Source organism: Thamnophis elegans, chromosome 5, assembly GCF_009769535.1.
Source record: "Thamnophis elegans isolate rThaEle1 chromosome 5, rThaEle1.pri, whole genome shotgun sequence".
NCBI classification, from domain to species: Eukaryota; Metazoa; Chordata; class Lepidosauria; order Squamata; family Colubridae; genus Thamnophis; species Thamnophis elegans.
The window spans coordinates 100,398,735-100,408,263 of NC_045545.1; the positions used below are offsets into that span (position 1 = coordinate 100,398,735).

Genomic DNA, 9,529 nt, shown 5'->3' on the forward strand with positions numbered 1-9,529 from the left:
CCGGGTGCCCCTTTTTATTCAGCAGTGCCTCCCCCAGGGAGTCCTCGCGAGGGGGGGCTGCAGACGGGGGTCTTCGGCTGGGCATCCCTGCGAAGAGCCCCCCCCCCACCTGGCCTGCCAGGTGACCTGCGGGGCGGCCGAGTAGGAGCAGCGGCTGAAGCTGGGCGGTTGCGGGAGGCACCTTCCGGACGGAAGGCCGGTCCAAGGAGGAGGCCTTTCACTCTGCCACGGTGATGATGTCGTAGTGGACGCCCGGCTGAAGCTGCTCCGGCCCAGACTCCGTGCCGAAGGGAGCCACGGCCACGTCGGCCACTGCTGCAGAGGGAGAGGGGGGGGGACGAGTGAGGAGGAGGAGGAGGGAGGGGAAGGGGCTGTCCCTATCCTGCCCCTCCAACCGTTGGCCACTGGGAGGGGGAAGGGAGAGGGCAGCCTCTGGTCCCCCCAGGCGAAAGGACAGGGAGCCTTCTGAGGAGGTGGGGTGGGGGAGGATCTAGGGCAGGCCCAGAGGATTCAGCCCCCCACTCAAAGGCCCCCCCCCCCGGAAGGCCTGGGCGGCTGAGGCACCTGTGCAGAAGAGGCAGCTGGGGCTTTTCACTTTGCCCAGGCCGGCTGCCGGTCGGCCCAAGGGGACGGGCAGGAGCTCCTGCTCCGCGGGGGTCTCCTTGCTGCTCCCGGGGGCCCCAATGACGGCCACTGCCGAGTGGGCCGCGGCCTCCAGCTGGGCCTGGGTGAGGAGCTGCTGCTGCTGCCCAGGGGAGACGGGGACGTACTGGATCTGTGTGGGGAGAAGGCATCCGTCAGACTCCCCCCCTCACTGCTCAGCCTGGCCCCAGCCTCCCCGCCCCACGGCTGCCCCTCCTACCTGGGGCTCCTGCACGAACGGCCCCCCTGGCTCGTACTGGATGTGGGTGATTTGGCCATCCTGTACCTGCAACAGCAGCCGGGACCGTCAGACATCGGGGGGGGGGAGGGACCCCCATGTTTGTGGGAGGGAGGGAGGGGGGGGCTCACCTGGATGTGGTGGCCCTCAGGCAGCACCACGAACTCCTGGGGCAGCAGCTGCTGGACTCCCTCCTGGGTGATGATGTACTGGACCTTTGGGGGGGAGAGAGATTATTTGGGGGGGGAGTGGCCAGAGTCCCAAACTCCCCCCCCCGGGGTGGCCACAGGTGGGCTGACCTGGTTCTCAGTGGTCACCAGGTGCTGAACCATCTGCCCGTCCGCTGTGGCCAGGATCTCCTGGATGTAGGTGGCCTCCTCCTGCAAGAGACCCAGACTTCGCACCCGGCCAAGCTGCCCCACGGCAGGGAGGGGCCAGGCCAGGCCGGAGGGGGCGCAAGAGGAGAACTGGGGGGGGACGACTGCCTATTTCCCCCACATGCCGACAGGAGGCACCAGCGCAAAGAGCATCAGAAGTGACCTCCCCCCGAGGGCCTTTCTCTCCATCTGCACGAAGACGCTCCCCCCCCTCAGGATTCCGGCTGGGCCAACGCAGCAAACGCCTCCCGCCAACCCAGCTGGAGCCCCCTCCCCATTTTTCTGGCCATAGGACCTCACCGGATCCCCCTGAACTGCCCCCCCGTCCTTGGGCTGTCCCCCAGGTAGACTCAGCTGAGCCCCCCCCCCCCCCCGAGCCCCCTCACCTCGTTGGGGTCCCCCTCCTGCTGGGTGACGATCATGTGTTCCTGCTCCAGGGCCTGCTGGAGCCTCTCTGGGCCGGACTGCAGAGCCGCTGCGGGAGGGAGGAGGAGGAGGAGGTCAGGATGGCAGCCGGACCCCCCCAAGGACAGCCAATGGCCAAGCCCCCCGCAGCCCCCAGGGCCGAATGCCAGGAGGAGGGAAGCAGGAGGGGCTTGGGGGAAGCCCCCTCTCTCCCACCCGCTTACTCTGCAGCGTGGCCAGGGTCTCCTCGGGGCTCTTCAGGATGATGGTCTGGGAGGCGGGGGGGAGGGGCTCGGAGGCCGCCCCCCCCTCCGAGCTGTGCAGCCGCTGCGTGTGGAACTTCAGGTGTCCTTTGCGGTTGAACCTGCAGGCGGGGGAGGGCTGCCGTCACTCAGCTGCCAAGACCGGACTCCCCCCAGCCCCCCCCCCAAGGACGCCCCCCCCCCGGCTCACCTCTGGCCGCAGATGTGGCAGGCGAAGGGCTTCTCGTTGGTGTGGGTCAGGGTGTGTCTGCGCAGGTCCTTCTTGTTCTTGGAGGCGAAGCTGCAGTGCTGGCACTTGTGGGGACGGAGGTTGGCGTGCTGCTGCAGGTGGTTCTGGGGCCAGAGGGGGTGTGTGTGAGGGGGGCCCTTCCCGGAGGAAGCCCTGCAGCCCCCAGAGCCACCTCCTCTGTCCGTCCCGCCCCCCCCAGGCACCTACCCGGACTTCTGGCCAGGCAGCCGCCGTGAAGGGGCAATCGGGGCACTTGAAGCCGCTGGGCCTGGCGTGGGCCCTCTTGTGGCTCTCCATCTCCGCCCGGCCTGCAAAGGTGGCGCTGCAGATCTTGCAGGAGAACTTCTTGGCCGGGGGGGGCTTCTTGCCCAGGGGGGGCCTGGCCAAGGCCTGCTCTGAGGGGACCAGGGGGAGATCGCCGGCCTCCGTCTCCAGCTGCTCCTGGGCCTGCCAGGTCAGGCAGCGCACGACTGGCCACGGGACGGCCGGCAGGGGCTCCCCGCTGAGCGGCTGCGGGGAGAATCGGCAGAGAAGCCCCGGGGGTCAGCAGCTGACCCCCAACTGACCCCAACAGCAAACGCTGGGCGGCTCCAGGCTCTCCCCTCCCCTCGGAGCCTCCCGAGGGTCCCTGGCTCACCTCCCCTGGAGGCGGTGGGGGCTGCTGCTGCTGGGGCCCCTCGGGCACTGTGGCGTCCTCCTTCAGGGAGTCCTGGATCAGGGCCTGCGCAGCTTCGCCAGGGGCCTCGTCCTTGCTGCTGAGGGAGGGAAATGGGCCCAAGAGAGGAGGAGCTGAAGCCTCAGCCGAGGGGCTGAAGGGACCCCCCGTCTCTCACCCCCCCCATGCCCCTCCCCAGAGGAGTCCTCACCCGTAGAGCGTGCTGGCAACCTCCCCGTTGGCGGAGACCACGCTGTACTCGGAGGCGCTGCAGAAGGGGACGGTGATGTGCTGGACCTCGGAGGGGCCCGTGGAGGGCTGGAGGAGGGCCCCCCGTTGCTCCGTCCCCTGGGGGGTCAGCAGGCCGCTCTGCAGCTCCCCCTCCCCCTCCTCCTCCTCCTCCCCCTGGCCCTGGGACTCCAAGGGCGCCTTCACCACAGCCACCTGCGGGGGGGGAGCAGAGCCAGGTCAGATTGCCCCCTCCCCACATTCTGCCTCCCCCCCCCCCCGCCAACCCCCAGCCTCACCTCCAGGGCACTGGAAGGCAGCTCCCTCTGGCCACTCATGTTCAGCAGGAGGTCCAGGGCGGTTTGCGTGGTCACCTCTGCCGAGTCCCCCACCTCTGGGAAAGGGGGGGGGGAAGAGATCGAAGTTAAACCTTGCACTCCCCCCCTCCCCCGAGAAAGGGATCTCTCAGCACACAGGATCCACGCACTCACATTCCCCTCCAGGCCTCCCCAGAAAGAGGGAAGGGGGGGGGTCTCTTTGGCCTCAGGGTGTTTTCCCTCCTGCCAGCCTTGTGCCCAGACCCCGATAATGGGAGGACGCTCCCCCTTCCGCCCCCCCCCCCCCACCCTCCCCCGGGCAGTTTGCACGGCAAGAATTGGTTCATTTCAGCAACTCCCCAAATATCAGACTCCCCCAAACGTCCCTTTTTCGACTGAAGACGTTACTTGGACGAGTAAGAAAAGGTTTGAAGAGACTTTGGCCCGGTTCCCACGACTGAACCGCTCGGAGGTCTCCCACCCAGAGAGGGAGGGGCTACGTGGGGGGAGCTGGGCAGGGATTGCTAGCCCAGTCCTGTCCCAGTGGAGTCAGAAGCCCCTCTCAGGCTCTGCCCACCTCAAAGGCCTCTGCCTCGCTACCCGACACCCCCACCCCCGGCAATCCCCTCCCCCCCCCAGCAGGTACCTGGCTCGAAGAGGAGGATGGCGCCCTGCAGGGGCTCCTGGGGAGGGTCCGGGGGTCCTGGCACCTGTGGGGAAGAGACAGACAGCCGGTCACCACAGCAGCCCCAGCGGCACAAGGGCCCCTCCCCAAGGGTGGGGGTGGGGGGGCTGGGGCCACTCACGGGGGGGCTGGGCGGGGGGGCCTCGGGGGCCGCCTGGCCCTGGCAGTGCTGCTGCTTCAGCTCCTCGATCTGCTGAAGGGTGAAGAAGGGGCGCCGGCGGCAGGGCGCCTCCTCCGGATGGTGCTGCACCCACTCCGCAAACTTCTCCGGGTGGCGGCACTGGACGTGGAGGCGCAGGTTCTTCTTGTGCTTGGTGGAGAAGTGGCAGAGGTCGCAGCCAAAGGGCTTCCCGCCTGCAGGGGCCACCGGAGGATCAGCGCCCGTCCTTCCCCTTCACCCCCGGGCAGCAGAGGGGCTGCTCCGCCACGCCCAGCTCCAACCCCCCCCCCATCGCTCCCTCCGCATGAGGAGGAGCCAAAACCCCAAGACATGGCTGTGCCTGCTCCGATTGGCACACAGGTGGCACTGGGGCAGCCAAGGGGCCCTTTGCTGTGGGCCGAAGAGGGCTGGCCTCCAGAGGCCTGTGGCTGAGGGTCCGGGGTGCTGCAGCAGGGCCTGCCCCCTGGGAACGCCAAGGGCTCCCTGCAGCCCCTTCGCCTGGGCAATGACCGATGCCCCCTCCGCCCCGGCCGGCTTCTGCTTGTGGCATTCCTCTCAGGCCTTTCGGTGGCTCTGAAGGGCCCGGAGGATGGCAGTCGGGCAGCGCGTCAATTTACCATGGTTGTTATCATGGGCGCAACTAAAGCCGCAGCGGAGCCTCAGGTGGGCAGCCCTGCCCGAAGCCTCCGGCTGAGCCCACCTGTGTGCTTGACGGCCGTGTGGGAGAGCAGGAAGTCCTCGCGGACGGTGGCGTAGGGGCAGAGCCCGCAGCGGAAGGGCCGGTCGTTGATGTGCAGCAGCTGGTGGTTGAGCAGCAGCTTCTTGTCCTCGCACACATGGTCGCAGAACTCGCACTTGAACCTGCCCACAGGAGAGCCCCGTGACCGGTTGTCCCCAAGAGACTCTGCCGGCAGAGCCCAGCCGGACGGCCCCCGCAAGCGGCGCTCACCTGTGGTTGGCCACCGCCTGGATGTGGGTCAGCAGGTGCATCTTGAAGGTGTAGCGCTTCTTGAAGGACTTCCCGCACTGCGAGAGAGCCGAGGGGTCAGCCAGGGAGGGGGGGGAGGAGGAGAGGCTTTAAGCCCCCCTCCACCCATCCTGGCAGGCCCGCACCCACCTTGTCGCACATGTGGGGCTTTTCGGAGCTGTGCGTCTTCATGTGCTGGGTGAGCCGCTTCTGCATGGGGTAGACTCGGCCACAGACCGGGCAGGGGAAGGCGCTGCGTTTGGGAGCCTGGAGGGGGGGAGACTCCGGTGGGTCAGCCCCTGGGGGAGGGAGGGGCTCTGCAGGAGACCCTCTGCTGCTCCTCCGGCCCGGACCAAGCAGTCCAGAAACAAGGGGGATTCCCAAATAGAGCCAAGCTGTTGCAGCCCCCTCCCCCCCAATCAGGGAAGTGCTCTGGAGGCAGGGATAGGTTGGGGGGGGGGGATGCCGCCCTCAGGAGACCCTCCTTGCTTACCGGGTCGGTTCTCTTCTTCCTGAAACAGAGCAAAGGAGGGGAAGGGGCTTCGTAAGGAAAGCAGAGGACGGAATGAAGACCCCCGCAGGGTTTCAGAGGCCACAAGGGGGTCCGGGGAGCTCCCCCCCCCCGCCCTGCGCTCACTTGTCTCGGTTGTGAACCGCAGAGTGGCGGATGACGTCCTTCTTGTACACGCTGGTGTAATCGCACTCCTCGCACTTGTAGGGCTTCCTTCCCGCGTGGTTGAACATGTGTTCCTGCAGGGGGGAGCAGGGAGGGAGGGGCTGGAGGCTCCTGGCAATGGCTGCTTCCCTGCTGGGAGGGGGCCAAAGGAGGGGGGGGGGCTCACCTTCAGAGAGGACCAGCGCCGGGACCGGTAGCTGCACTGCAGGCAGCGGAAGAGCTGGGGGTCCCCGGCCTCGTGGGAGCTGACGTGGAAGTGCAGGTCCTCGTGGGTCAGGAAGCGGGAGCCACAGATCCGGCACAGGTACGGCCGCATCAAGGGCTTGGCGGACTTGTAGCAGTACCTGTGGGGAGGCGCAGGGGGAGGGGTTGTCACCTGGGGGCCCCGGCCAGAGGCCTCCCTCCGAAGCCCCACCGTCCCACCTCTCACCTTCGCCCCATGTACTTGCGGTATTTCTTGCCCAGGAAGCGATGGGGGGGCCGGCCTCGTTGGCGGGGAAGCGCTTCGGGCTGGCCGTGCGAGGAGGGGTCCCTGTTCTCCGAATCCGACTGGCTCACCGCCACTTCCGCCAGGCGACCGGTGGCATCAGGGACGGAGCCCGAGGAGCTGGGCGCCTCGGAGCTCTGCGGGTTCCCCTGCGGGACACACGGGGAGGAGACGGCCTGCTCCGCTTCACCGCCTGCCGAGGGAAGAAATCAGCCATGGGAGCCCCAGAGCGGCAGCGGCCAATGGCCGGAGGGATTCCCCAGGAAAGGCCCCCCCCGTGAGGTCTACGGATCCTGTTCCCCAGTGGGGTCTCCGCTCTGACGCAGGAAGCAAAGGGGCTGCGGGGTCTCAGAGCCTCCTGAGCCGGCCGCCCCTCACCAGGCCTCAGAAGCAGAGAGGGGGGCCAGAGGTCAAGGACTGACCGGCAGAGCCTCAGGAGCTGCAGCCCTCCGGACACAGCAGGAAACGCACAAGGGGGCCCACAAACGAGGGGGAGGGCTCCACTCCTGCCCGGAGGCCCCTTTGCCAGCCGCAGAGGCTCCTCCTTCCCAGACCCTCCCTGCTTCTCCTCCCTGCAGGGGCCACGCTCAGGAGGGGCCCTGGGGCTCCGGCCCTGCAGAGCCTCCGGGATGGAGGGCAGCCCAAGGGAGCCTCACCGGGTGCTGGGAGCCCACGAGCGTCTTTGCCCCTCGCCCATCATACCCTCCCCCCCACCCCTCCTCCTTACCCGCCGGCTGAGGGGGCCCTTCCAGGCGGGGGAACTTCCGGGGCCTCCCTGGCCGCCGCCGCAGCCCCTGCTTGGGGGAGGGAGGCAGCGGGCGGCTGACCCTGGGCGGGCGTCCTCGGGGCTCATCCTCCGCTGGGTTGTAGTCGCTGTCCACTGCAGAGGGGCAGAGGGGGGTCTGTGTGTGTTGGGGACCCCCAGCAGCAGCAGCATAAAGGAGGGGAGGGGGCCTCGTTGCCTCCCACCCCCCTCTTACCTTCCGGGTCATCGATGGCACCGGCATCCACGATGTCATCCTCCTCCTGTTGCTCTGCTTCCTCCTCCTCCTCCTCCTTCTGGGCCTCTGGCACCAAAGCCCCCTTGCGTGGCCGGCCCCTCTTCGGCCCTGGGGAGGCCCCTGCAGCCAGAAGAGACCCTCAGCCGCCAGTGGGGCCTGACCTCCACCTCTCTGCCCCCTAAGAGTCCAGCGACTGCAGGCCTCCTGCCCCCCATGACCCCTCCCCCCCAAGACCCTTCCTCCCTCCTCCCCACTCCAAGACCCCCTCCCTTCCTCCCCCCCACCCCTCCCCCCAAGACCCCTCCTTCCCCCCACCCTGACCCCCTTCCTCCCTCCTCCCCACTCCAAGACCCCCTCCCCCAAGACCCCTCCGTCCCCCCACCCCAAGAGCCCTTCCCTTCCTCCCCCCACCCTAAGACCCCCTTCCCCCCAAGACCTCTCCCCCCAAGACCCTTCCTCCCTCCTCCCCACTCCAAGACCCCCTCCCTTCCTCCCCCCCACCCCTCCCCCAAGACCCCTCCTTCCCCCCACCCTGACCCCCTTCCTTCCTCCTCCCCACTTCAAGACCCCCTCCCCCAAGACCCCTCCGTCCCCCCACTCCAAGACCCCCTTCCTTCCTCCCCCCCACCCGAAGACCCCCTCCCCTCAATACCTCTCCCCCCACCCCACCCCAAGAGCCCCTCCCCGCCCACCTGGCTGCAGGTGCCTCCGCTGGACGTGGCGCAGGAGCGTCTGTCGGGCGGCGCTGCGGAAGGGGCACCGCCGGCACTGGAAGCGCTGCACCACCACCACCTCCACCAGCTCCTCGGCCGACGCCCCCCACCCGCATCCTGCCGCACAGGGGGGGAGGAAGCGCCGTCAGTCCCCCCGAGACCCCCCCCCGCCGCCCCCCCCCGCCTTGGGTTGGGGGAAGGGGAGGGGGCAGGGGCTCACCCGGGGGGGTCTCCTCGGGGGGCGGCCCCCCATCCTCCTCCTCCTCCCTCCTCCTCCCTCCGGCCTCGGCGTCTCCTCCGTCGCTCTGCGGGGCAGCGTCCTCTGCTGCTGCTGCTGCTGCTGCTGCGGGGGGGGGGAAGCGGGGGGGTGAGCGGGGCGGGGGGGCTGCGGGGGGCGCGCGAGGGGCGTGGCCTGGGACCCCCGCGCTCCTCCCTTCCCCTCCCTGGCAGCCTGGCGGGGCCTGAGGGGTCCGGGCTGCCCCTGGCGCTGCCTGCGCCCCGCTCCCCCTCCGCCATCTTGCCCAGCGCTCCTCGCCCCTCCGCCGGCCCGGAGCCCCCGCGGACGCCCGCCGGCCCTGCGCCGCCCCCGCCTCACCTGCCGCCGCGCCGCCGAGGGGCTCCGGGCGCTCCGTCGGCGGCTCCGCTTTCCGTTCCGGCACCGGCGAAGACGCCATGACCGCTTCTCTCGCCCGGCGGAGGGGTTCGGCGCCCTGGACCTCCACCGCCAGGGACGACGCTGCCGCCGGAACTACTTTTGTGGGGCACGTGACGCGTTGCGCTTCTACTCGGCTCTACTTTTCGTCGGCTTCCGCGGAAGCGTCGTCGGCCTTTCCGCGCGTGCGTCCCCCGCGGAGGAGGAGAGGGGGCGGGGCCCGAGGGCGGGGCCGCCTTCCGCTCCCGGCTGCTCGTGCAGCGGCTCCTCCGGGAGGGAGCGGCGGTGGGTCCCGGGGGAGGAGGGGAGGGGAGGGGGCTCCGGCTGAGCGGGGGGGGAGGGGGTCTGGGGCGGGGGCGCCGGTTGCAGCCGCAGGGCTGGCGGGGGAGCTGGGGGCGGGCTCTGCTTGGGGAAGGGTCGCTGCAGGGTCTTCCCAGGACCCCCCCCACCTGCCTCCCCTCTCTGAGCCCCCCTGGACGCCCCCCTGGGGGAGGGGGGCATTGCGGGAGGGGCTCCGCTGACTCCCCCCTGCCAGGCAGGCGCCGACTTCTATGCTGCCCCCCCCTCTTTTCCACCCACCCTGCGCCCCCTCCTCCCCCCTCCCTCCCCCCACTCAGTTGGGGTTCCTCCCCCGCCCCTCCCCGCAAGGGAAGCCCCTGGGGCCGAAAGGGGCGCAGGAGGCTCCGGGGGCTCCTCGGAGCTCTGTCTGCAGCCCTGCCCGCCTCCTCCCCCCACAGCTTCCGCTTCCCCCTTGTTATCGGTTGCCTTATTAGGAGCCCCCGGCGAGGGTCCCCTCCGTGCCCGAGGGGGCTGGCTCAGCCGGAGCCTTGCTTC

General features: G+C 69.7%; 1 protein-coding gene across 4 annotated transcripts; it reads right to left on the minus strand.

Annotated features, from left to right (window-relative positions):
- On the minus strand, positions 1–8,839 carry ZNF335 (zinc finger protein 335). 4 transcript variants are annotated; one of them, XM_032218420.1, is made up of 26 exons: positions 8,639–8,839; positions 8,264–8,371; positions 8,023–8,160; positions 7,310–7,450; positions 7,057–7,209; positions 6,273–6,522; positions 6,009–6,186; positions 5,804–5,916; positions 5,660–5,678; positions 5,317–5,433; positions 5,149–5,225; positions 4,900–5,060; positions 4,161–4,393; positions 4,001–4,064; positions 3,337–3,431; positions 3,021–3,253; positions 2,792–2,909; positions 2,362–2,664; positions 2,116–2,258; positions 1,887–2,026; positions 1,644–1,732; positions 1,180–1,260; positions 1,012–1,095; positions 863–928; positions 565–775; positions 1–315 (listed from the first exon to the last, which is right to left on the minus strand). In XM_032218420.1, the coding sequence occupies exons 1-26, from the start codon at positions 8,715–8,717 to the stop codon at positions 218–220; spliced, it is 3,492 nt and encodes a 1,163-aa protein (XP_032074311.1). In that variant the 5' UTR covers positions 8,718–8,839; the 3' UTR covers positions 1–217. The 4 variants fall into 4 exon arrangements, with proteins under 4 accessions (XP_032074311.1, XP_032074309.1, XP_032074307.1 ...); XM_032218418.1 differs by having other exon boundaries at positions 8,264–8,383; XM_032218416.1 differs by having other exon boundaries at positions 8,264–8,392.
- Between the last annotated feature and the right edge of the window lie 690 nt (positions 8,840–9,529).